Source organism: Chiloscyllium plagiosum, chromosome 38, assembly GCF_004010195.1.
Source record: "Chiloscyllium plagiosum isolate BGI_BamShark_2017 chromosome 38, ASM401019v2, whole genome shotgun sequence".
Classification (NCBI taxonomy): domain Eukaryota; kingdom Metazoa; phylum Chordata; class Chondrichthyes; order Orectolobiformes; family Hemiscylliidae; genus Chiloscyllium; species Chiloscyllium plagiosum.
Genome location: NC_057747.1, coordinates 6850851 through 6878059, shown reverse-complemented (window position 1 = coordinate 6878059; position 27209 = coordinate 6850851). Strand labels below are relative to the sequence as shown.

The 27209-nt window shown below is 42.3% G+C and overlaps 3 protein-coding genes across 7 annotated transcripts in view; 1 reads left to right on the top strand and 2 right to left on the bottom strand.

The window, feature by feature from the left end:
* gpx9 (glutathione peroxidase 9) overlaps window positions 1–1047 on the bottom strand; it is a 16011-nt gene extending 14964 nt beyond the window's left edge. Inside the window, exon 1 of the mRNA XM_043678748.1 lies at window positions 713–1047. The gene's annotated coding sequence lies outside the window, so the exon portion shown is untranslated. The remainder of the gene's footprint in view (window positions 1–712) is intronic.
* A 4326-nt stretch (window positions 1048–5373) lies between these two features.
* fbxl15 (F-box and leucine-rich repeat protein 15) lies at window positions 5374–15565 on the top strand. 2 transcript variants are annotated; one of them, XR_006309673.1, is made up of 5 exons: window positions 5374–5823; window positions 12494–12653; window positions 13907–14409; window positions 14516–14642; window positions 15283–15369. XR_006309673.1 is itself a non-coding variant. In XM_043678739.1 (4 exons), exons 1-4 carry the CDS (start codon window positions 5801–5803, stop codon window positions 15470–15472), a joined length of 876 nt encoding a protein of 291 aa, XP_043534674.1. In that variant the 5' UTR covers window positions 5406–5800; the 3' UTR covers window positions 15473–15565. The 2 variants fall into 2 exon arrangements, 1 of the variants encoding a protein (XP_043534674.1); XM_043678739.1 differs by lacking the exon at window positions 14516–14642 and having other exon boundaries at window positions 5406–5823; window positions 15283–15565.
* Window positions 15566–18795: 3230 nt separating this feature from the next.
* cuedc2 (CUE domain containing 2) overlaps window positions 18796–27209 on the bottom strand; it is a 34038-nt gene continuing 25624 nt past the window's right edge. For all 4 annotated transcript variants that reach the window (XM_043678740.1, XM_043678743.1, XM_043678742.1 and 1 more), the window contains 3 exons: window positions 23772–23821; window positions 22565–22625; window positions 18796–20039 (listed from right to left, as the gene is read on the bottom strand). In XM_043678740.1, the coding sequence (XP_043534675.1) occupies window positions 19893–20039; window positions 22565–22625; window positions 23772–23821 (258 nt within the window). In that variant the 3' untranslated portion in view covers window positions 18796–19892. The remainder of the gene's footprint in view (window positions 20040–22564; window positions 22626–23771; window positions 23822–27209) is intronic.

The window sequence follows — 27209 nt, the reverse complement described above, 5'->3', positions numbered from 1 at the left end:
TAAGGGGCAACTTTTTCACGCAGAGGGTGGTACGTGTATGGAATGAGCTGCCAGAGGATGTGATGGAGGCTGGTACAATTGCAACATTTAAGAGGCATTTGGATGGGTATATGAATAGGAAGGGTTTGGAGGGATATTGGCCGGGTGCTGGCAGGTGGGACTAGATTGGGTTGGAATATCTGGTCAGTGTGGATGGGTTGGACCGAAGGGTCTCTTTCCATGCTGTACATCTCTATGACTCTATAACCTCAGAATTTGTTTTCTGTCATAATCCAAATGTCATTATGATGTGGGTGTGTTAGTGTTTGCTCTTTCCTGATGGCCTTACAACTGAGTGACTTGTTCAGAAGGCAGTTCAGAGTCAAACTCATGTCTCCCTATCTGAATCAGAATTGCAGCCATTAATCTGGGTCCGGAGCAACATGTAAGCCAGACCAGGTAAGGACAGCCGATTGCCTTCCTCGAAGGGAAATTAGTGAATCAGATAAGTTTTTATGTCATTTAATATCATGATCACCATCCCAGATGCTCGCTCTAAATTCCAGAGTTTTAAAAAAATCAATTGAGTTTAAATGTGGGACTTGAACGCACATTAATAGGCCTTTAGATTTCTAGACCAGTAACATTACCACTACACTATACACAGTCTGGTAAAATATTCCATTGAGGCACACAATCATCTTTGACACTGAACAACAGAACTGCTCTTTACCTGTGGTATCGTTGACCCTCAGAATGTGGCCAAGTTGGTAACCAGCAGGATCTTCCCTTGATACTGTCGCAGAGACACAGGAGCTCCGTCCAGTGCCTGAACTGTAAACTCATACAGAGGAGCAACAGGCACTTCCTCCTGGACTGTAAATGGCAGAGAACAGACTGGCAGAGACATCATGAGCAGTAAGAATAACTCATTAGATTTTTCTATCTCTCACTCTCTTTCACTGCCAGTGTACCATCCCCCAGTTCCCCAGCGTTCTGATTATCCTGCCTCAGCATCAACACAGATTTGCTATTGTATTGTGATTATCCTGCACTCAGCACTCTGTCCTGATGCGTACATTTCACTGGATAATCTTTGGATATTGTATAAGCCTGTGTCTTTTAATATATATGTATGGGATGTGTGTGCTGGGCCAGCATTAATTGTCTACCTCTAGCTGCCCTTGAGAAGGTGGTGGTCAGCTGCCTTCGTTCACTACAGCAGTGCAGTTTTAGTTGTGTGAATGGGGAAGAGAAAGGTTAATGAAAGAGACAAAGAGTCAAAGACAGACAGAGAGAGAGAGAGAGAGAGAGAGAGATTGGCATTTCCGCAGCAAGGTTTTGGAGGTGGTCAAAACCCTTCATTTATAATGAATTACTTCGAATTGCAGACTTGTAGCCAGGGCCAGTAATCAAGGAGTATGTACGACATCAATGAGTAGCCTTTCTGCTGTAGCTGAGGCTATTTCAGGAGGAAGAATTGGCTAGGACTCCAGAACTGTCTCACCACTTCCTCAAACAATCTCATGGCATCTCTATCACCCATTGTAACACTGGAACACATTGTAATATTGACACAACTCAAATGACGGCAAATCCAGCAATGCTGCATTCTTGGAGGGTGCAAATGAAGGTTAGGGTTCCCATTCATCTGGTGCCTGCCGTTTTTAGTCAGCTGCATTGATATGAGGATTTGCTGGCAGACAGATGTGAATCATTTCCAGGGTAGCACAGTGGCTCAGTGGTTAGCACTACTGTCTCACAGTGCCAGGGACCTATTCTATCCTCAGGCGACTGCCTGTGCAGACTTTGCACATTCTCCCTGTGTCTGCATGGGTTTGCTCTGATTTCCTCTCACTGGCCAAAGGTGTGCAGGTTAGGTGGATTGGCCATGCTAGGTTGTCCCATAGTGTCCAGGGATGGGCAGGCTAGTTGGATTAGCCATGGGAATTGCAGGGATAGGGTAGGGGAGGTTGGTTCTGGATGGGATGCTCTCTGGAGGGTCGGTATGGACTCAGTGGGCCGAATAGTCTGCTTCCACACTGTAGAGATTCTATGATTCTATAAGTAGCCTGTGGATATTCTCTACCTCATCATAAGCAAGAGCTACTTGGCTGAGGAAGTGGAGAGTTGCCAAGCATGACTTACCTGCAGGGGAGCAGATGATGATGATGTAGTGATGGTGTGGCTGGGGATTGATAATCGAGGAGATAGGAGTTCAGCAGCTGAGAAATTTGGATGAAATAAAGAATATCTGGAATTTCAAGCTTGACTTGCAGTGATGGTGACCAAAAAACTATCATTAAAAGCCATCTGGTTCATTAATGTATTTTAGGGAAGGAAATCTACTGTCCTTTTATGGTCTGGCCTACGTGTGACTTCAGATTCATTGCATTAACTCTGAATTGATTAGATTCCCTACAGTGTGGAAACAGGCCCGTTGACACAACCATTCCTTACTGACCCTCCGAAGAGTAACCCACCCCGACCCATTTCCCTCTGACTAATGCAACTAGCACTATGGGCAATTTAGCATGGCCAATTCACCTAACCTGCACATCTTTGGACTGTGGGAAGAAACCCATGCAAACACTGGGAGAATTTGCAAACTCCACACAGACAGTTGCCCGAGGCTGGAATTGAACCTGGTGCTGTGAGGCAGCAGTGCTAGCCACTTGAGCCACCGTGCAGCCCCGGTGGCTCAGTGGTTTGGCCGAGGAAGTCACTCGGTTCAAGGGTAATTAGGAATGGACAATAAATATGGCCTTTTCCAGTGAGGCCCATAACTCATGAAATAATACACCTTAAAAAAGCTAATGTTTTGAGTCTAGATGATTCTTCATCAGCATGATGATGACGTTCTGATGAAGAGTCATCTAAACTTGAAACATTTGCTTGGTCTCTGTCCATGAATACTGTCTGACCTGCTGTGATTTCCAAAGTTGAAGGCAGGAGGCTGGAAGAACACAGTAAGCCAGGCAGCATCTCCAGCATTTTTTGCTTTCAGCAGATTTCAGCATCTGCAGTAATTTGCTCGGTACATTTTAATCAAAGCCAGTTCTCTCAGGACAAGTTTGGAATTACAGAGTGACTTAAGAGTTTTTTTTTAACAAACAGAGGCAACCATTAAAATGAGGAAATGTGAATGTACAACAGCTCACAGCCTCCTCGATCTTCTTCACTTTATGACAAAAATATCAAACTATTGTCTTTACTTGGATTTTGACTACGCTTCAAAAGTACCTCATTGATTGCATCCAAAAATAAAAGCCTCAGTTGAGTGCTCCCCTGCCCATCGAGTAATCGATGGGTTTTCGAAGCAATTCATCATTTTATAATTGCCCTGAGTGCTGTTTCAGCTGATCGAGGCTGTTGATGTTGCCATGCTCAAGGTTTTCAGACAAATGTGAGGCAATCCACTTCAAGTTTGCTGGTTTGTAATGCTCATGCATGTTTTTTTATTGCTGACTCTGGAGCCTCTAGTACACACCAGTGTCTCTGGAATGAACTTTCAGTATCAATACAGACAGCATATCCCAGAGTATTCCAGCTCTTTGTTCACAGAAAAATGCTACATTGGGATTTCTGCAGTGCCCACTCAGCAGCTTTCAGCTGGCGTGTATTTTACTCATTCACTGTGCTTACCTCCTATCCCAATGTTAATTAATCTAGCACTTAATCAAACCTTGACCAATTAGCTGTGTAGCAGCACAGTGGATTACACTGTTGTGTCGATAAATCCTATTTCAGATGCTTGTGCGGTGCTGAGGCAATGCTGCATTATTAACAGTGCTGACATTTGGATGGGATATTAAACCAAGGCCCTGTCTACTCTCAGATGGGTATAAATGTTCCCATGGCCCCACTGAGTAGAAAGGCAGGGGAGCACTCAACTGAGGGTTTTGGTTTTGGACTGCAGTCAATGAGGTACTTTTGAAGAGTAGTCAAAATTCAAGTGAAGGACACAGAATGGTTTGCACACAGTAATATCCCACAAACACTGAGCTAACTTTGGGGATGCTGGTTGAAAGATAAACGTTGTTTCCACACAAGAGCGAAGAGGTTATTGTGCAACTTACTAGTTAGGTCTCATGGAGCATTGCTTCCAGTTCTGGGTCACACTTTAGGAATCATGTAACAAAATACATGTATGATTATATGTATTGTATAATCATATGATATAAATAAATGTTAAAGTCACAATTGTCCTACCAGCTGCTCTCTCTTTAGACAGAGAGAAAGAGAGAGAGACAACTGGTGGTGGTTTAATCTGAGGGTCACCTCAGGTAAGTGGAGAGGTTGAGAAAGAGAGTGCTCCATGGTAACCTCAGCCAGTGCAAGAATTGAAGTTGCTATTGGCATCACAATATGAAGTCATTAAAGAGGGTGCAGAAAAAATTAATGGTAATAGTCACGGAGATGAGGAACTTCAGTTATGTGGGTAGATTGGAGAAGTAGGGACTGTTTATCTTGGAGAAGTGAGGTAAGGGAAAATTTGATAGAGGCATTCAAAATCATGAAAAGTCTGAGTAAAGTAGATAGAAAAAAAAACTATTGCAACTGTTGGAAGGATGGAGAATTAGCAGGCACGGGTTTTAAGTAATTGGTAAATGTCACAATACAGATATGAGGGAAAATCTTCTTCATGAAGATCTGGAATGCTATTCCTGAGAATTTGGTTCAAATGACACCATGGCAACTAGTGGAATTTATATTCAATTCATCAATTTTGCAAAGAAAGCTAGACTTGGTAACAATGACCATGCCAACTATCATTAACAGCTGTAAAACCCATCTGGTTCACCAATGTCTTTGGGGAAGGAAATCTGCCATCCTTACCTGGTCTGACCTACAAGTGATTCCAAACCCATAGCAATATGGTTGTCTCTTGACAGCTCTCTTAAGTAGCCAAGGAAGTCCCTCAGTTTAGAGCCAATTAGGAATGACAACAACGACATCCCCCAAACAATGACATCAGGTCAATAAATGTCAGTCTTGTCAGTAACATCAATAACCCATGGAATAAAAAGATCTCAAATCAAATTTTTTTTTTAAGATTACATTACAGTGTGGAAACAGGCCCTTCGGCCCAACAAGTCCACACCGACCCGCCGAAGCGCAACCCACCCATACCCCTACATTTGCCCCTTACCTAACACTACGGGCAATTTAGCAAGGCCAATTCACCTGACCTGCACATCTTTGGATTGTGGGAGGAAACCGGAGCACCCGGAGGAAACCCACGCAGACACGGGGAGAACGTGCAAACTCCACACAGTCAGTCGCCTGAGGCGGGAATTGAACCCGGGTCTCTGGTGCTGCGAGGCAGCAGTGCTAACCACTGTGCCACCGTGCCGCCCACCAAATATCAAAACTAATCTAAATGTATAAATACTGGGCTCCGAATAATAGTCCTGTCAAGCTTGAAATATTAACTCTGTTCCTCCTGCCATAGATGCTGTCAGACTTGCTGAGTTTCTCCTGCAATTTCAGTTTTTAATTCAGATATCCAGCTGTATTGTGCTTGTACTTAATTGTTTCAATTATGTGCATATACCTACCATTCCACAGTTTTGATTCATTTATACATTTTATATGTATATGAGAAACCTTGAACTGGAGGACGTGCCCATCACACAGTGATGTGACCTCCTTACCCGCTGATTTACCGGGAAAGAACCACAAGCTGCTGTTGCGATCAGGGGCCGCCAGAGGGCGGGCTCAGCAGCGGCTCCGGGGGAAGGTGAAGGCAGTGACACCCGCGGCTTCTGGGCGGACCCGAGAGGCGGTGACACCGGCCGGAAGTGGTGCGGTGAGTGTCATGGAGACAGGTGAGAGCAGCAGGTGAGGAGCCGCGAGCGGGTCAGACCGAGAGACAGTGGGAGCAAACGGCCCAGGGAGGGAGGAAAAGGACCTGTCCCACACTGAAACCCTTCCCCGAGGAGGGATGTCCAACACTAACCCTTCCCCGGGAGTTGGAGGTCCCACATTGTTACCCTTGCATGGGGAGGTAGAGAGAGACGGGGATGTCTCCCCATCTAATCTTTCCCACCATCTAACTCCTCAGTGGAGTGATTTGGGGAGAGAGGATGATGTGTCCCTCCAAGTAACTCTTCTTCAGGGGACATTGTCCCCTGCATCTCTATCTTTCTGCCATGTCTTATCTCCTGTCTCCCAAACTAGAGGTATGTACCACCTCCTTGCCTTTCCCATTGGATGTCCCACCTTTATCACCTCTGACCTTTTCCCCAGGATGAGATGTGTTTCCCAATCCTCAGCTGGGACTCTTTTGCAACCCTATTTTCTCCCTATTAGGAAATTTCAGACTCTTCCTCTGCTTTCTGGATTTTTTAAAAAATTGATAATGAACCCCTTATATAGGTTCTACCCTCCACCATATGTAACTGATACAGGTGAAGTGTGGGGGTCAAACACATCTGAAATCCAAACAGCAAATGCTGGAAGGCACCTGAAACATGGCAACATGTAAATAAAGATGGACAATGTTTTGGTTCAAACAGGCATTTCATATTTTTCATCATCATGGCCATATGCACTGTTCTGCAATTCCAGAACTTTATCTTCATTCACTAATTATCACGAGCCAGAACTCAGTCCCTGTGCTATGGTCATGTGCAGATGTGCCTTCATTTTCTATCTCCAATATGAAATGATTGGACAGGGAATGGCCAGTTAATTGACTTAGATGCCCACACTCATAGAGTTGGTGTGTCATAATCAGACACTTCCTACCTTTCCCCTCCCCCACTTCCTGCAACTGACTAAACTGGGAGAGACAAAAACATTTGAGACTAATTGGTTGGTTGGGAGGGCTTTCTGGTGGGAAACAACCTTTAAAATTCCCCCACAGCACCCATTAGTGATTAATCAGCACAAGTGATCACATTCTTCAAGCTGTTATCTGTCTTTTTGTGTATTGGTACAAACTCTGTCTTAGCCATGAACCAATTCAGCTCCATTTTGAGGGCATACTCTCAGCATCCAACGAGACCAGCTGGCATTGGGAAAGATGTCCAGTGTGGTTGATGTTAAAAGTGAAGATGTGTGTAAGCAAACAGCCTATGAGTTCTAGGACTGAATGCTCCAACACAGCCCACAGAAGATAGAAGGTGTGATAATGGATTCAGGTCACTATGGTTGAGTGGTCAGGCTGGGGATTGAGTTTGTCACTGATGAGACTGGTCTAAATTTGTAGGGAGATCTCAGTTATTTGTAAGAATAATAAGGTGGTTATGGTAGGGGATTTCAACTTTCCAAACATAGACTGGGACTGCCATAGTGTTAAGGGTTTAAATGGAGAGGAATTTGTTATGTGTGCACAAGAACATTTTGATTCAGTATGTGGATGTACCTACTAGAGAAGGTGCAAAACCTGACCTACTCTTGGGAAATAAGGCAGGGCAGGTAACTGAGGTGTCAGTGGAGCACAATGCAATGTGTAACCAGGTGGCATCCTTAGATGATCTTTGAAATGGGCCTGATGTATGTGCATACATGCATGTGTGATGGGATTAAGCAATTGCCGTCAAGTGAACTCCACCAGGTAAAGGACATTTTACAATAGAACATCCTGTTTGTCCCACAGTGAGAATGATGTGACAGTACCCGATTATACCTGGTGTTACAAGGCATGCAGGAGCTAAAAGAACAATTTCTCCTTTCTGTTGTTCCCTGTCAGCTTTTAAGTCTTCATTTACAAAACTGTTCTCCCAGCAAGGAATTGCAAGAATAAAGGGTTTCCCACTTAAGATGAAGATAGGAATGTTTTTCTCTGAGGGTTGAGTCTGTGGCATTCTCCTCTCATGAAGGTGATGGGGCCACAGCCATTGAATTTTTTTAAAAATTCAAGAATTTTAAAATACTTGCAAGATTTTTGATTGACAATGGAGTCAAAATGTTGTGGACTGTAGGTAGGTAGATGGGATAAGACCATGATCTTATCACTTGGTGGAGCTGGCTTGAGGGGAAGAATGGCCTTCTGCTGTTCCTAATCTGTGTGTTTGTATGTTTTCCTTAACTAAGAGCTATTTAGGATTCTCCTATATTGTTACTGCCCATGTCATAACAACTTCTGTCACTTTGAAGCTCTCTGTTCTTTTGGCATTGACTTTGAACTCATGTCCTATTAGCTACTCACTGACTGCCCAGTGGAAATGATAATTTTTCTTTCTCTTAAGTTTCTTTCATGGGATATGAGGGTTGCTGGCCAGGCTAGTATTTGTAGCGCATTCCTCATGATCCTTGAGAAGCTGGTGGCGTGCTGCCTTTTCGGATTGCTGTAGTCCATGTGATGTAGGTAGACCTGTTGGGAGTAGAATTCCAGAATTTTGACTTGTGAAGGAATAGCAATGTATTTCCAAGTCAGAATGGTGTGAGATTTGGAAGGGAATTCACAGGTGGTTGATTTGGATGTGAACATAAGAGGTATGGTTAGTAAGTTTGTAGATGACACCAAAATTGGAGGTATAGTGGACGGCGAAGAAGGTTACCTCAGAATGCAATGGGATCTTGACCAGATGGGCCAATAAGACAAGGAGTGGCAGATGGAGTTTAATTTAGATAAATGCGAGGTGCTGCATTTTGGAAAGGCAAATCAGGGCAGAGCTTTCTGCTTAATGGTAAAGTCCTGGGGAGTGTTCCTGAACAGAGACCTTAGAATGCAGGTTCATAGTTCCTTGAAAGTGGAGTTGCATGTAGACAGGATAGTGAAGAAGGCATTTGATATGCTTGCCTTTATTGGTCAGTGCATTGGTTAGGCCACTTCTGCAATTCAGGTCCATCTGCCATAGGAAGGACTTTGTGAAACTTGAAAGGTTTCAGAAAAGGTTTACAAGGATCTTGCCAGGGTTTGTGCTATAAAGAGGGGCTGAATAGGCTGTGGCTGTTTTCCCTGGAGCATCAGAGGCTGAAGAATGACTTTGTAGAGGTTTATAAAATCATGAGGAGCATGGATAGGATAAATAGACAAACTCTCCTTTCGGGGTGAGGGAGTCCAGAACTAGAGGGCATAGGCTTAGGGTGAGAGGGGAAAGACTTAAAAGAGACCTAAGGGGCAACTTTATCATGCAAAGGGTGGTGCAGTATGGAATGAGTTGCCAGAGGAAGTGGTGGAAGCTGGTATAATTACAACATTTAAAAGGCATCTGGATGGTTATGTGAATAGGAAGGGTTTAGAGGGATATGGGTCAAATGCTGGTAAATGGGACTAGATTAGGTTAGGATATCTGGTGGGCATGGATGAATTGGAACAAAGGGTCTGTTTGCACGCTATACAGCTCTATGACTCAATGGTAATTTTCCCTTGTATCTGCTCTCCTTGTTCATTTGTGTGTTAGTGGTTGCAGTTTTGGAAGGTTCTATCTTAGGAGCCTAGGCTAGTTGCTGCAGTGCATCTCATTGATGTTGTACACTGTCACAGTGCATCTTTGCAAGAGGGTGTGAGTGAATGTTAAAAAGTGCTTGATGGAGTACCAATCAAGTGGGCTGCTTTGTCTTAGATGATGACTAGCTTGTTGAGTGTTGCTGGAGATGCACATGTTCAGGAAAGTGGATTTACTGCATTGAAACCTTATAATCTTGAATGCCTTTGAACCATCCTGTCATCCCGTTTTCCCCCCTCAGTTAAAGCAAAACACTCAGACACATTGTAGTTTTACCTCCTTCATCTTTATTCTGGGCCCTGGAGGGAGAGAGAACAATTGCTAATATACACAGGGACATGGATTCTCTGTCTTCTCTGGAATAATAGTTTCTCAGTGAACTATATAGTCATTTTACAGGGAGGAGCATCCAGATACAGTCACCCATTCAATATGTATGTTGTCTTTATGATCAGCGAGTGTCAATAGCAAAGGTTAAGCCATCTGCTGTTACACAATGAATAACTGGCTTCAAAATAATGAATACTTTTCATCTTGTTAAACTGACCTCACATACTGAATGCTTCCAATATTGTTAAATGGCTCTACATAATGAATGCTTTTCCATCTTGTTAATCCATTACCCTCACCTGTAGCACCCCTTTGTTAACTGCAAGTTCTTATCTGAGTCATGCTCAGCTGAACCTCCTGTTTCACAAAACTCAGAACTTAATTCTTTCCCTACCTGCTTATTCCCTATACACATTCTCAATCCTACTCTGGTGAAGATAGTCTCGCTTTCTTTCTTCTAACGTTAATATCTCTGCATGTAGTTGATCATATTTTGCTGCATTGGTACACTCACCTTTTCGCTTGTGTTTATTATTATTTTCTAAGAAGTGGTAAATATTCATGTTACATCCAAGTTGCCAGCTAAATTAACTATTGGACAAACACTTTTAACAGTGGAAAACCTGATGGAAAACTCTTAATGCCATGTTTCTCCTTCGATCCTGTACGAGTGCCAGTGAAGCATACTTGTTGTGAAGTGTTTAGAGTATTTTAATTCTTCACAATATGCTGACAGCTAATTTAGGATCATCAATCTGCCTCAGTATGGTGCACCTACATACTGGAAGCTATATATACCAATACACAGGGCCCAGTTCTTTGCAGACAGAATGTGAACAAACGCTGAACCTGTTTCAACTCAACAAAATAGGTAACTGTCATTCTTTGGTTTATTTCTTTGCTCAGTCGTGCCCTATGCCCAAAACGTCGATTCTCCTTCTCCTTAGATGCTGCCTGACCTGCTGCGCTTTTCCAGCAACACATTTTTAAGCTCTAGTGCCCTATCAGAGTCAAGCAACCTGATTTAAAATTTAAACCAGGCCAGTTAGCTGTCAGTCAGCACCAATGGGTATATTCTCCAGTGTCCACATGCCAACCAGTTGTCACTCTCCTCCCATGCAGTATGAATGTTGGTTTTCTCCTTGAATTTGTATTCTTGCAAAATGTCTTGATGAGTGCAATACTCAAGTTCTGTACTACCGAATGACTATTAGCTTGATCATCAGCCCTGCTCATTAGAGCATCTCCCTGCCTCTTGTTGCTTAGGCCAGTTCCTCACCACTTCCAGTTTTTTCTTGTTTCTACACAGCCTGAGAGTGGTGTTGGTGGCTATGGTCAAATTCCTGCAGTGATTTTCTGGGATCAGGAACTTTTCTCCCGGCATGACAATTCAGCCCTCCAGAGTCACAGCAGCCAGGAGCCAGAGTGAATGAGACTCTTTGGAAAGGATATTGGAGAGAGTGGACTGAACCACAGATGTAACAGGGAGATGTAACACAAAAATGCCAGCCTATATGAGCTGGAGGGTGCGATAACTGTGCCATTGAGCTGGGTGAGAAACAGCTTAGTGACAGAGTACTGGCACACTGTTTCATTAGACACCCTTTTCTGCAGTGGGCATGTTTCCTACAGGGTAGTTATCACATAGCAGTAGGATTAGGCCATTCAGCCCATCAGTCCTGCTCTACCATTTAGTGATGGAATAGCAGCAATATATTTCCAAGTCAGGATGGTGAGTGGCTTGGAGGGGAACTTGCAGGTGGTGGTGTTCTCGTGTTTCTGTAGCCCTTGTCCTTCTCGATGGAACTGGTTGTGAGTTTGGAAGGTACTGTTGAAGGATGGTTGGTGAAAATCTTCAGTGCATTTTGCAGACAGTACACACTGTTGCAACTGAAGCATTGGTGTTGAGGGTATGAATGCTTGTGGATGTGGCGCAACTCAAGCGGACTGCTTTGTCCTGGATGGTATCAAGTTTCCAGAGTGTTATTGGAGCTGTACCCATCTAAGCAAGTGAATATTCCATCACACTCTTGATTTGTGCCTTGTAAATGATGGATAGGCCTTGGGGAGTCAGGTGGTGAGTTAGTCACTGAAGGATTCCTAGCCTGAGTACAACAATACTTTCCAATCTCTCTTCATTGAAGTAATATGCTGCCTTCACCTGCCCAGTGGCCTGAGGCTAAAGTTGTGATATCTCCAGTGGTAATCATCCTGATGACACATGTATATTGACATTTAGGGGAGGCTATGAGGGTCCTTTGGGTTTGTGGACAAAGTAATATATATTGCAGTTAAAATTGGGGAAAGAATGTATAGGAGAAAGTGAGGAGTCAAGAAGTGTGGTGCTGGAAAAGCATGGCCAGTCAGGCAGCATCTGAGGAGCAGGAGAGTCGACGTTTTGAGCATACACTCTTCCTGAAGAATGTATAGATCTGGTGCTTAGATCCCAACCTTTACATAACCTATATAGATCATCTGATGTGGTTGATGTGTTGTTGCAATGTCTGTCTGTTGAGAGATCCCATGATGCTGCCATGGGCAACCTTCTCCCTTAACCAACACACCCAAAAAGCAAGTTAACCGGGCACTTGTCTCATTGTTGTTTGTGGGATCCTGTGTATCAATTTGGTCGCTGTGATTGGAATCTTTGAAGAATTTAATCCATTGGAATTGCAGCACTTTGGGACATCCTGAGGACATGTAAAAGGTTGCTTTCTGTTGGATTCTAGTTAGGCCACCGCTGTGCTTGGTTCCTACTTTAAACTCTCTGTCTTTTACCTTAGGTGCCAGCTTCTGGAGCTGCCGTGGGAGGATGTGCTGGTTCCCCATGTCCTGTGCCACCTCCCGCTGTGCCAGCTGGTCTGCCTGCAGCGGGTTAGCAAACAGTTCCGCACCTTGATCCAGCTTTACTTGGCAAACTACCACACTCTGGACACCTCGCAGGTAACTTGTTGGGGACACAGCACCCAGCTGCCAGTTCCTGTGAATCGTTTTGAGCAGGGGAAAGGATGATGGACTGGGAAGATAGCCAGGGTCATGTCATTGATCTGGAACTTACTGTCTGAACGTGGGGAGGCGTTGTGGGGACAGGAAAGCAAAATCAGTCATAGTTTTCAGAAAAAAATTGGATCTAAACTTGAAAAAGAAAACAGTTGCTGAAAATGGTGAGAGAACACAGGGCGAGACTGATTCGATTGCTGTTCCAAAGAGCTGGCATAAGTGTAATGGGATGAATGGTCTCCCTGTGTGCTGTTAGATTCTCTGACTTCATAATCAGTACTGTGCCACATGGGAATATTCTATTTTTCCCTCTTGTCACCAGCTCTTTGGAGTTACGGGTTCAAGGGTAAAGAGTTAACCAGATGAAAGTTTGGTTCTGATTAGGGCTTGGGTATAGCTCTGCTATTACATATGCTGTAGGGTGAATGGACAGAGAAAGATGTTTTGCCAGTGATCACCATACAACACCACATCAGTCTCAATGAAGAGATTTTGATAGAAATTGTTCCTCACTGCATGACTGGCTGAGTCTTGGTATCCAGAGAATGTTGCTATCCAATTCAAGAACAGGGTGTAGATGGTACGACTACAAATGGAAAGCACTGGAGAAGAATTATTTAAAAAAACACAGGAAAAATAATTACAGAGAAGTTGTCTTTCACTTGTTTGTTCATTCTGTTTCCCAGTGAGATTGCAGCTTGAACAAGGCAACCTGCTGGTATTGAGACTATGGGGAGTGCAGTAAATCTTGTGAACTGAATGTTTTTGGGAACTTGATGCTACTTAGCTTTGTAAACTGATTGAGGCTTAGCTTTACACAGTGTGTCACAAACAGGAGCTAATAGAGGGCGCTGGAAATGTATAAAAAGGATACTAACTCCGAACTTCGTATGACATCAGAGTGGTAGGTCCTGGATTTCATCTGTACTGATGTGGTGAATGGGGAACAGCAGGATCTTTAGCCATTCACTGGGAAGCTGCAGAAATAAATGAAGGCAAAGAATAAAGAGATATCCGATGAAGTGGGAGGAGGCTTGTATGGTGAGTAGAGCGTTAGCATTTATGTTACCTTGGGTAACCAGCAAGTGACAGGAGGAATTTGGGCCAGCATGGAATAGTTTTGGAGATACTTAAGGGTGAAACGAGTGTGTTAGAAATATTTACTTCTTTCCTTTCTTCCTCTCATTTTATTTCAGGTCGGGAATGCCATCCCTCAACACGCTTTCTGCAAGTTACTGAAAGACAACACGGTACTGCACCACTTGATGGTAGGGAGCTGCTCCGATTGGCTGACGGATAGCGAGCTCTTGCCAGTGATTGGTCAAAACCATCACTTGGAGAAGGTTGACATCACTGGCTGCCGAGGTCTGAGCCGACGGTCTCTGGTGGCCTTATCCCTGAGCTGCCCGAACCTGCAGCACCTTTCCCTCAGGCAGTGCGACTGGGTGGATCCCCTCTCACTGCGGAGCCTGGCTGATCGCTGCTGCCAGCTTCTGTCAGTTGACCTGACCGCCTGTAAGCAGCTGAATGACGAAGCCGTCTGTTACCTTGTCCGGAAGTGCCGAAAGATCAGGTCGCTGTCTCTCGCAGTCAATGCGAATCTCAGCGATAGTTCGGTGCAGGAGGTGGCGAAACAGTGCAGCGAGCTTGAACACCTTGATCTGACTGGCTGTCTTCGCCTTCGGAATGATTGCATGAGGTAAAGAACAAAGGTCTGAACTTCAAATATTCTGAACTTTAGTAAAGTGTCCCTCATAAAGAGATTACTGTCTGCAAAACAGTGGATAAGTTATTTTCAATCTTAGGTTCACAGTTGGGAGAAGATGGCATAATGTGTGTGTCACTGGCCTAGTAATCCAGAACCCCAGATTAATGCTGTGAGGACACTGGGTCAGATCCTCCCCCAGAACCTAATATTTCAAGTGAATTCAGGTAATAAATCTGGAACTGAAAGGTAATCTCAGTAATGGTAACTAACTTACTACTGTTGTAAAAGCCTATGGGTCCCTAATACACTTGGAAGGAAATTTGCCATTTACTCAGTATGGTCTACATGTGACTGATTCTTAACTGCCTTCTGAAATGGCAGAGCAAGTCACTCTGTTCTAGGGCAATTAAGGATTGGTATCAAATGTTGCCCTTACCAGCGACGCCCACATCCATGAAAGAACAAAGAAGAAAACAACCAGAAGTGACTGCCTCGATGGTGTTTAAAACCATCTAGAAAAATTTGAGTCAGCAAAAAGTGACCCTTAACTGTTGATTCATTAATATCTTTTAAGTAGGGAATCTTGCCATACTTACCTGCTCTGGTATCATGTGACTCTAACGCGGTTCACCAATGACCAAAATTTCCACTTGAGGTTTGTTCAGAGCTTTCAAAATCCAACATAACACAAGTAGAAATGTTTATAAACAATATTTCAATAAAGCTTGTGCTTTTCCTTTGATCTGTTGTACTGAGGTCATTGTGTAACAAATGCTTTTTATTTCCCTGAATAGTTGATAGTTTAAATTAGTGACATCGTGTGATTTGTACTAGAAAAACATTCCAACTCCTTGTGTTTTCCAGGACAGTTGCAGAATATTGCACGAATCTCCACTCGCTGAAAGTGAACCATTGTCATAACATTACTGAAGGGAGTTTAGAAGTTTTGCGCAAGAGAGGTGTGGATATTGACGTGCAGCCACCACTCCAGCGGGCACTTGTCCTTCTGCAGGACGTTGTGGGTGTTGCTCCATTTATCAACCTTCAGATCTGAACTATTTGGGTGAACTGGTTCCTCCATCCCACACATATGCACTCAAAACTTGTGGTGGTTATGTAAACTTATATTAAAGTAGATGGTATAATATTTCAGCAGTGAACTGCTAATCCTTTGTCAAATGTGCAGTATTGCCATGGCTAAGTGTAATATTGAATTGAATCAGGACCAATTACTGACATCCTGTTCAGGTGTGGGTTGCTGTGGTGCAGAGTCATTGAGACTAAGTTCCTCTGTAAATGATTTTTGGTACTGTATATTGACGAGTGGCTATGTAGGCTGTGATAGTTTTACTTCTGTTTACAAAGTGAACTCAAAAGCCTAAACGTTAACAGTAAATCAACAGTCTTGTCTTTCCAGCTCATCTAAAAAGGTACCAGTATTTATTTAATTTAAGAGGTTGTATATATTCACTTACTTTCCAGACTAAAACAGCTTGAATGTAACAGGTGGAGTATTTGCAGTTAGCAGCATGCAGCTGATGACTAGTCATGGTCTATGGAAAGCACAGTAACAGAGGTATGGTAACATGAGAGTGTTAATTTTAAGCAGAGTTAACACATTTATCACAAGTGACTGTTGCAACAGGTAAGGTTAGGAAGGGGGCCTGAGTAAGACCAGGACTAAGTGCATTTATTACATCCTGCAAAAAGACAGGTTCACATTTTAATATCTTTTATATTAAAATAAAACGCAGGGTGCGTTGTTTAAGGTGGTGGCAAATGGATGGGTATGTTCAAGGAAGAACCACAGGCTACCTGTGTGAGGACTGTTTGGGGAGAGACTGGATGTCCACAGTGAAAAGATGATTGGGATTGGAGACTTCAAAATCGTGCGAGTGTCAGAGAAGACACACACATAGATGTGTAAACCTTGCACAATAGAAGAGCAAGAATTGAGTTTTAAAGAGAACTGTTGAGAGTGTGTTGCTGGAAAAGCACAGCAGGCAGCAGGTAAGGCAGCATCTGAGGAGCAGGAGAATCGACGTTTCGGGCCAGAGCCCTTCATCAGGAATGAACGAAGCCTCATCAGGAGCCTGATGATGGACTCCGGCCCGAAACGTCTGTTTTCCTGCATCTTGGATGCTGCCTGATCTGCTGTGCTTTTCCAGCACATACACCACTCTGATCTCCAGCATCTGCAGACTTCACTGTCTCCAGAGAACTGGTCAGGGGGCAGGTAGGAGCATCCTAGAACAATTGAAACAAGATTATTTTTTGTATCTTGGAATGAAGGTAGAAATGAGCTGTGCCTGGCTTTAGAACTGAGATTAGAGCCAGAAAAATCCCTAGATGCGACTGTTGCTTGAGTAATATTTTTGGTAGTGAAGTTATGGTCATAGAGTTGGCCTTAGCCAGGTGGAGGCCCTTCTGCCTCACTGATCTGCTTGGAACAGACAGATGAGCTTCAATAGCCACTTAGCAATGCACCATTTATCTTTTCACAAAGTTATTTTGATCTCCCTTTCTAAACTGTGAATCTTGGTCCTAAATTCACCTACTTCAGGAAATACTTCACACTGTCTACACTTAAAATTTGGAAAGGCAATCAACTTCCCCTGCTCTAGTTTAAGTCTGTAATACCTGATCCCTAACAGTAGCCCATCAGATCTACACAATGCTTCCTTTGAGGAGAGTAGGCCTTTTAATATGCTCATGGAATCAGTCAACACTGATTCCATAATAGGTGGGACAAAACCACCCACAGCATTTCCAACATTGGCCATAGCTTCACAGTGGCCGAGATACACTGCACCAAGCACCCCAGTAAGCTCCTGGTAGTTCCTATTCCTGTTTTCAATCATTTGTAATCATTTTTGATGACAGCTGTGAAAGACCTTCCCAGAATCAGACTAAAGAGGAGGCTGCTATTTGGTCCATTGCATACGTGCCAGCCCATGTGACTCATCTCTTAAAAGGGACACTGTCCTAACATAACACACCGACTATAGTACGCCTTCCCCGAAACCTTGCAAAGCTGTCTTTTTTTTAGTAAATATGCATTACACTTCTGTTTTGATTGAATCTGCTTCCAGCACCCTTTCAGGCAGCACATTCCAGATCATAACCTGTGAAACTGAAAAGAAATTCCTCAATATCCACTCTGGTTCTTTTGGCTAATTATCTTAAGGCAGTTAAAGGTAAGATACTGTGAATGCTGGAGAAACTCAGGAGGTCTAGCAACATCTGTAGAGAGAGAAACAGAATTGAGTCCAGCATTACTGTTCATGAAGAGTCAAGCTAGACTTAATGTTAACTATTGTCTCCAGCGATACTGGTAGACCTGAATTTTTATGCATTTTCTGTACTTGCAACTTAAGTCAGTGTATGTTCATTACCTATAAACTTGTCAGTAGAAACAGATTTTTATTTACTCTTTTGAAACACACTCAATCTTAAATATCCTGTAAATCACCCCTAGTCTTATCTCCCTGGTGAATAATGTCAGCTTCTGTAGTCTTCAAGATCAGTAGTCAGTATCATTTTTGGTACTATTTTAGTAAATCTCCATTGTCTCATCTGAGAAGACAAGCCAATGATCTTGATCTGAACATTCTTAGCTCAAGAAATTAATTGCATAATTATTTTCAAACTGAAACTCACATACAGCTCTATTGTTAGAAGGCTGTGGGTCCATGCTCCATTCCAGTACTTTGAGACATAATCTGAGCTGAAATTACAATGCAGTATTGAAGGGAAGCTAAGCTGTCAGTCATATGGTTTCCAGCTGAGCCATGAAAGATTATCTCTGATGTCCTGGCCAATGTTTACAAAGGACTGGGAATCCTGACCAACTGTCAGCCCTGGTCACTGCTGTCTATGAACATTGGCAAACAAAAGTAGCCAATTTCTGCACAATAAATAACTTATTTAAAGAAAATGTGTCGTGGTTATGAATCACTTGGGAATATCCTGAGAAAAAGTTCATTTTCTCACCTGAATAATTGAGCTCAAGAACTACAGTATTTGCCAAGTGTTCTTGATTAGGGATGCTGATTTAACCAGTTATTGTTCTGATACAGCGATATCATCAATGCTATGAGGTGGGTCTTTCTAATGATTGTTTGTACACTAGTGCAGTTTGCTACTAGACTATCTTTTAGCCAGTGTGTGTTGGCCCAGACCAGGTCAAGGAGGAAGGTTCCTTTCCTTGAAGGAAATGAAAAATATCAGGCAGCATGCTGATAGCAAAACTATCAAAACCCATTTTATTACTGAGAAGCAACACAGCAAATTTACTGAATGTAAACAGTGCCACAGAACACAGAATCATACATACTGTAAACATAAGGGAACAGATTATAATAAAAGCAGTACAAATTATTTACTTTATAGATTGCTATATTCTTTCACAGACAGGTACAGTGATTAAAACAAAACTGTCTAAAACCTCAACTCATCCCACTGCTTCAATCATTATCGACAAAACCACAATCATTTTTAAAGTGCCATACTAATATTATATATTAACCAAATTCCAGCTGGGGAGATACAGCATTGAAGAACACATGTACTGAGAAATTTTACATTCTGATCAGTCTGTACATCTGAGGTGTTCAAACTTTCTTGCTCCTATTCTTTCATGAACCATTATAAGTTTATAACAAACTAAAACCTAATTTTAGCTCTATTCATAAAAAATAATTTAAAATTAGGCTACTCCACTCAGTAAATTTTTTAAAAGGGAAGTAGCTTTCCTGATTAAAAAAAAATTAAAAATCAAGTCTTTAGCTCCTCCAACAAATAATGAATCCCATTTGCACCAATTTATCAAAGGGAGCTCAAAGTGAGTTGCAGCTAGAGACATCTAAATGAAATGACTGCACTTTTCCTTTAAGGTGCTCTGTTGGTCATAGAAGCCTCTGAAGTGAGCACACAGAGTAATAGAAACACTTTGAGATCATCAGTGGATCCCTGCTTGACCAATTAATTGACTTGAAGAGGGACAATGTTTTAAAAATACTTTGTCCAAACCCACACTGAAAAATGTTTATCTATTTAACACTATGGGAGGAGAGTTAAAGTTTAAAAAATCTACTGAAGTAATGACATCAAGGCCACATTTAGATAATGCTGTTCTGAAGCAGTGTGTCAGTGAATTCAGCTGTACAATGTTACTGTATTTGTATACACCAGATGCAGAGCCCTAAGCTGCAATAGTGCAGTGCTCACAGTAACAATGTACAATGGAAAAAATATTGCTGGGGTCTTAACAAGGAAATCAGCATTCTCAGTGATTAAGTGACATAGACCCCTTTGTAAGAAAGAGACAAATGTATGCTTTGCACTCTTACCCCCACCCATTGTCCAGTTCTGAAAAGAAAAAATATTTTATCCTTGAACTTTGTTGGATACAGGAAATAAGGGAATGAAGTTAGCCCATGCTGGATCTGTCTGGGAAGCACTCAATTGGCATCTCAGTGGAATTTATATTTCCTGGCAGGTTTAAGGTTGATGTAGGTTTTCTTCATTTCTTCACTTTCAGTTTTCTTGACTTCAGTGTATCGTTCTCCCTTTGTGCTCACCACCTGGTTGTCTATGTATCGGATAAGCTTCTTGGGAGCCTGGTAGGAAGCAGAGGAGACAGCTCTATCAGTCAAAAACCAATCTGGTGGTGCCCATTTATTCCCACTGTGTATTACAAATTGTTGGCAACAGAAAATTTGGATGTGGATGGATGGATGTGGGATGTCCTGGGACATGATTAAAGCCAGAGCAGGGCATCCCAAAGTGGTCAGGACCATATAGGATTGTGAGCTCGAAGGCAGCAATGGCTGAATCCCTCTCCCTGCTCTGAGGTCTTCTGCACTGCTCCTCCACACTGTACCACAAACTATAGAATCATGACCTTTACCAAGCCTCAAAATAGGGTCGCACTAGGAAAATATTTGGGAAGCACTGGGCTACAGCCAGTTACTTTGCCTTCAAACCAAACTGGTGTGACGAAAGTATGTGCCATCTTCAAGCTGCCCCCTGAGCTCAGACCATATGAACAAGGAACTATATTGCCTTTCTTTTGCTGTCACCAGGTCAAAATTACTTCGATAGCTCTATAGCTGTTCCTATTCTGCTGGGTAGTTCCCTCAGATTTTCCTGTTGATTTGGTGAGAATCAATATATTGAACCAAACCAGATAGCAGAAGAGAATGCCCTTGAAGGAGCTTCTCTTGATGTCTTCTCACTCACCACATCCCTCTATTACCTGGACTGTCTGAGCCTGCACCCAATGTCTCAGCTTCTCAAAATCTCTCCCTATAACTGAAGTTCTTCACCCCAGCATAAATGTCTTCCATATCTCTCCAAGGCCTTTGCATTCTTGCTAATGTTCTGGTGCCTAGAACTGGACTCAGTAAATACAATATTTGTAAAGATTAATTTGACTTCCTTGAAGTCAGAGGCCCCATTTCTAAAAAAAACAAGTATTTCAATAGTCTTCCTGAGCACCTGTGTTGTGGAAATTGAAGTGATGGGTCACTTATTGTACTTGAAACATGACTAAGTGTATCAAGCGAATGAGATCAATTTTGTGAAAAATATATCACTTTGTGCTCAGATCCAGGGTCTGAGATTTTGGACATCATGCTATTTCTTAAATTTGTCAGATTTGGACCTAATTTACATGGTTGAATTACAGCAAGAAATCATAACTGCACAGGTAGACACGTAGAACATTACAGCACAGTACAGGCCCTTTGGCCCACAATGTTGCGCTGACATAATTAAGCAAATTGCAAACTGGCATAAAGATCATTTTGCTAAACTATCCTGGTCAATGGTCTATCACATCATTCAAAACATTTTTGCAAATGACTTCATCTAGTTCTTGAATTATAAAGGAAAGTTTTCCAAAATGATAAACACAACTAATTGTTTAATTCAGCTATGCAATTCATTTCTGCACTTCTTCATTCAAAGGCCAACCTTTATATTAACAGCTTACAGCACAGAATTTCCTGTGCCTTGCATTCTTCATTGGCTGGACTCTATTTATAAGCAACACACAGGCTTAGCTACTTGGAATGTCCAATTTTAACCTTTCCTCAAATTTTTTTGTTAAAATTATCTAGCCATGTTTTTACTTCTACTAATCTATACTTGAATGATAATTTTTACATCAAGAGGGAGGCACTCTGTTGACACTGCATCAGTGTAGGATACGATCAAAATACCATAGGTGCTTGTACTGACACTCCCTGGAGGGCCAAATGCTCATTTACACTGTTTAGCAGGGAGTTACTTATGTAGTACTGGAGTAGTCACAGAGAAATGGCAAGTCTTCTGCTTCATTTGGACTGAATAGTACAGGTCAATTAAAATAACTAACAATGTATCTGCTGGAAATGAGTAAAGGAAAGTAGAAGACACAACAAGCAAGTAAGACCAATACAGCACAGTTCATTAACAGTAAATAGAAAACAATCTTATAGCATTGCAAGAGGAAGCCATCTTGCCCATGACATTTCTTTGTAAGAACTGTCTAAATTAATCCCAATCAGTCCTCCTTTTTTTCCCTTAGCACTGCAGAGATAAGGTTTGGAACATTAACAGCTCAGGTCTCAATCATATGACCAGCAACTGGTATGGTTTTAAACAACTTCCTTGTGTGCTTAACAATGGGAGAAATGGACTTTAGCACTCATTACCAAATGTAATTAGTGGTAATAACACTTTCCTCTTGATCTAGTATGCACAACCTGAAAAGGTATTTAAACATTCTATCACAGCTTTCAATAGTGAACTCAGTAAGTTTCTGCAAAGGCAAGACCATGAGAAATGGGCAGGAAGAGTGGGCCTATAGGAGCTGGCATTGACATGATGGGCCACATGGTCTCTGTCTGTACTGTCAGATTTTATTGATATCCAGTACAATTCCAGATCACTGGTGTGTTATGGTTGAAGGCTTTATTGGGAGTTGAGATTGCAGAATGGAAGGGCTAGCAGGGATTACAGGAGTGGCATGGAGTGCGGACATTGAAGGATTTTACAACATATATGGTGGGCGAGGCGCAGCAAAGCTCAATGTGAATAGCGGTGTTGATCATGCCCATTAAGTCCTGATCCAAGATTTACATTCCAGATAATCTCTTACCGCTTTGGGTGCAGTAGGCTTGTGTGTTTTGACGTCGTCCTCATTATCCACCATCATATACCTGGAATAGCAATATTGAAAACATACTTTACCCAGGAAGAATAACAGAGTCTGTGCAAAGGATACAAAACTTTATTCTGGTAGCCATCTAGCCAGTGCATCTAAAATTTCATTCCTATTTGATTTAATGTGTACTTCGCTAATGAGAGTCATATTGCTTTCGTCAATTTTTTTGACAAAGTAACAATGAATTGACATGGGTGGAGCAGTAGACATGATCTATGCAGACTTCAGTCAGATGTTTGACAAGTTTCCTCATGGTAGACTGGTTATCAAGGTTAGTTCAATTCACTTGGAAACATCTCAGTTTGCTTTAAATTTCCTTTCAAAACAAGTTCAGAAGCATGAGGATGTCCATTTTATTTTTGTAAACCACATGTACTAGAAAATCTGAAACTAAGATTCTCTACAAATACACCTACAAGGGCAATTGGGGATGGGAAACAAATACAGGGTTTACCAATATTATTCATAAGCCATGGAGGAGTTCTTAAAAACCGTTCCCTAATCCTCTCTGCTACCTAGTAGATTGCTGCTCATTGTCTAGTCCAGAAATAGTATTAGATGCAGATGGATCCCCCTTGCAGATGGCATCAAAAACCAGGAACACAGTCCTTGTAAGATATGGGCCAAGTGCTTAGGACTGAAATAAAGAGGAATTTCTTCACTCAAAGAGGTGAATCTTTGGAACTCTCTAACCCAGGAAGCTGAAGAGGCTCTATCATTGAGTGTATTCATGATAGATTTCTAAATATTAAAGTTATCAAGGAATAGTGCAGGAAAATGGCACAGAGAAAGAAGATCAGCCGGGATCTGTTTGAATTGAGGAGCAGGCTCTTTGGGACAAATGGCCTACTCCTGCTCGCCATGTTAATCTTTCAGCTACTTTATTCCCATCCTCTGCCATTCCTTAAACTTATCCCTTTTCATTTATAAAATAAAACCTCTCTCAAAATTCTGTGTCTGTTTCACACTCCACTAACTTTGTTCTTTCTCATCTAAACGTTTTCCCCAACCAGTAAATTGTTTTGAGAAACATTATCCTGTATTCCTGTACTATTCTGTTTTCTTTGTTTACATATGGAGACATATGGAAACACAAATTCTCTTCCTCCAAGTGCTGCTGTTCACAGAACTTAATACTCACTTCTCCAAGATGCTTGCTTTGATTTTCTTATCTGCTTTGGGGAGAGTTTCCTGAAAAATCAAACATAAAACATGACACAGGTAAATGGAAATTATACCATACTGAATCTGCAGTACATAGTTCCGAACTTCATCTACTCACTCTTTACATTGGCTAATGGCTTATCAGAGCCAAAATGAAGCAAGTAATGCCAGTGATTCCAGCTGGCTGGCTTACTCAATCTGTATTTCAGCAAATTACTGAATACAGAAATTAATCTCATTCAGGGTTGGAATGGGAGAGTACAGAAGATAGGGTGGAGGGTTAAGACGAGGTTAGGGTATGATGGAATGAGCTGCCGCAGGTGTTGGTGATGGTGGATACAATTACAACATGAAAAAGGCATCTGGATGAGTACATGAATAGGAATAGGTATATGGGCCAAATGCTGGCAAATGGACGAAATCAGTTTAGGATCTGGTTGGCGCAGATGAGTTGCACAAAGAGATGATGATAATGATGACGACGACGACTGCACTCCCCGGTGCACAAAACAGCAGCATCCACTTGGATCGGCCTAATATCGGAGCAGAATTAAGAAATACAGCCAAATATCCCCAGCTCATATACATGGATTACATGCATTTTGTAATGTATGCATTTGCACTATAACAAATGTAAAAATAATGTTCTGGTAAATTAAAACTTTGTCACAATTAAAGCTATATCTGAAGTTATGAAGAACTGTTATTTGATTATAATTGTAGAAAAAGTGGCAGCATGGATGTCAAGGTAGTTACTGGCTGCTCTTCAACTCACGGAGAATGCCTACTTAGAGTTGAGTGTTTTTGTCATGGGTCTATGTGACTGAGCAAGCTAATTCTTGACCCACTGATCCTTTGGCACATGTGCAGGACATAGCACAGTACAGGCCCTTCGACCCTCGATATCGTGCTGACCTTTTATCCTACTCGAAGATCAACTAACCTACATACCCTTCATTTTACTATCATCCATATGCCTATCCACGAGTCGCTTAAATGTCCCTAATGTATCTGACTCTGCTACCACCGCGGACAGTGCATTGAACGCACCCCACCTCTCTGTGTAAAGAATCGACCTCTGACATCTCAAACCTTCCTCCAATCACCTTAAAATTATGCCAAGTTGTTATAGCCATTTCTGCCCAGGGGAAAATGTCCTTGACTATTCACACTATCTGTGCCTGTCATCATCTTGTACACCTCTATCAAATCGCCTCTCACTCTTTGTCGCTCCAATGAGAAAGGCCTTAAGTCCCTCAACCTTTCTTCATAAGACATGCCCTCCAGCCCAGGCAGCATCCTGGTAAATCTCCTCTGCACCCTCTCTAAAACTTCCACATCCTTCCTATAATGAGGTAACCAGAACTGAACTGAAAATGTGTTGCTGGAAAAGCACAGCAGGTCAGGCAGCATCCAAGGTGCAGGAGAATCGACGTTTCGGGCATGAGCCCTTCTTCAGGAATCAGAACTGAACACAATATTCCAAGTGTTGTCTAACCACGGCTCTATAGAGCTGCAGCATAATCTCATGGCTCTTAAAATCAATCCCCCTGTTAATGAAAGCAAATACACCATATGCCTTCTGAACAACCTTATCAATTTGGGTGGCAACTTTGAGGGGTCTACAGACTTGGACCCCAAGAACCCTCTGTTCCTCCACACTGCTAAGAATCCTGCCTTTAACCCTGTATTCTGCATTCAAATTTGACCTTCCAAAATGAATGACTTCACACTTTTTCAGGTTGAAATCCATCTGCCACTTCTCAGCCCAGTTCTGCCCTGTCAATGTCTCGCTGCAATCTTCAACAGCCCTCCACACTATCCACCACTCTACCAACCTTTGTCTCATCAGCAAACTTACTAACCCACACTTCCACTTCCTCATTCAAGTCAAGAGCAGGGGTCCCAGAACAGATCCCGGCAGAAGACCACTGGTCACCAAGCTCCAGGCTGAATACTTTGCATCTACCATCACCCTTTGTCTTCTATGAGCCAGCCAATTCTGTTTCCAGACAGTCAAATTTCCCTGTATCCCATGCCTCCTTACTTTCTGAATGAGCTTACCATGGGGTACCTTATCAAATGCCTTGCTAAAATCCATGTACACCAGATTTACTGCTCTACCTTCAATGGTGTTTTATCACATCCTCAAAGAATTTGCTAAGGTTTGTGAGGCATGACCTGCCCCTCACAAAGCCATGCTGACTATCTCTAATCAAACTATGGTTTTCTAAGTAACCATAAATCCTGTGTCTCAGAATCCTCTCCAATAATTTTCCCAGGGCAGACATAAGACTGACTGGTCTGTAATTCCCAGGATTATCCCTATTCCCTTTCTTGAACAAGGGAATATCATTGGCCACCCTACAATCATCTGGCATTACTCCAGTGGACAGTGAAGATGCAACGATAATCACCAAAGGCACAGAATCTCTTCCCTCGCTTCCTGTACTAACCTTGGGAATATCCCCTCTGGCCCAGGGGACTTACCTATCCTTATGTTTTTCAAACTTTTCTGCACAACCTCCTTCTTAACATCAACCTGTTCGAATAAGTCAGCCCTGTTTCACGCTGTCCTCAAAACAACAAGGTCCCTCTCACTAGCGAATACTGAAGCAAAGTATTCATTGAGGTCCTCCCCTACCTCCTTCAACTCCAGGCAAAAGTTCCCTCCACTATCCCTGATCAACACTACCCTCACTCTGGCCATCCTCTTGTTCCTCACATAAATGTGAAGTGCCTGCTAAAACTTTTCATGTCCCCTTCTAGCTCTCCTAAGTCCATTCTTCAGTTCCTTCCTGACTACCTTCTAACTCTCTAGAACCCCACCTGATTCTTGCTTCTTCAACCTGAAGCAAGCTTCCTTCTTCCTCTTGACTAGATGTTCTACATCCCTTGTCACCCAAGGTTCCTTCACTTTTGGGAAATGTACATTCCAAGGTATGGAACGGCTTAACACATTTCAGTTTGTATATGAGTGGTAAAATAAATGACTGGTCTCAGCTGACTTGGGAGTTTAATGGCAGAGATACTGGTGAAGTTGTAATGTCATAGAACTAGTAATCAGGAAATCCCAGGTTAATACTCTGGAGATAGAGGTCCAAAGTCCATCATGGTAACAGGTGGAATTTAAATTCAGTTGGTCAAATTAGATTTTTTTTTAAAAAAAGCTGGTCTCAATAATGGTGACCATGACTGTTCAAAGTATCCAGCTGGTCCACTAATGTGGAATGAGACTACCATCATTTCAGATGTGCAGCAATGTGGTTGTCTTTAACCTGCCCTGTGAAATTGCCCTAGCAAGACACTTGGTTAGAGATGGGCAATAAAAGGATAGCCTTGCTTGACCCTGGTCCTGATGTCCTGTTTGTTTCATATCTCCCATTCAAGACAGCTGCAGTCAGGTCATGAAGCA

Bases quoted from the DNA above. Each gene is read 5' to 3' on its own strand.
- fbxl15 (XM_043678739.1), top strand. From the start codon at position 5,801: ATGGAGACAGGTGAGAGCAGCAG. The intron at 5,824-12,493 runs GTGAGGAGCCGC...CTTTTACCTTAG, and splicing joins GAGACAGGTGAGAGCAGCAG to GTGCCAGCTTCTGGAGCTGC. The intron at 14,410-15,282 runs GTAAAGAACAAA...TGTGTTTTCCAG, and splicing joins CTTCGGAATGATTGCATGAG to GACAGTTGCAGAATATTGCA.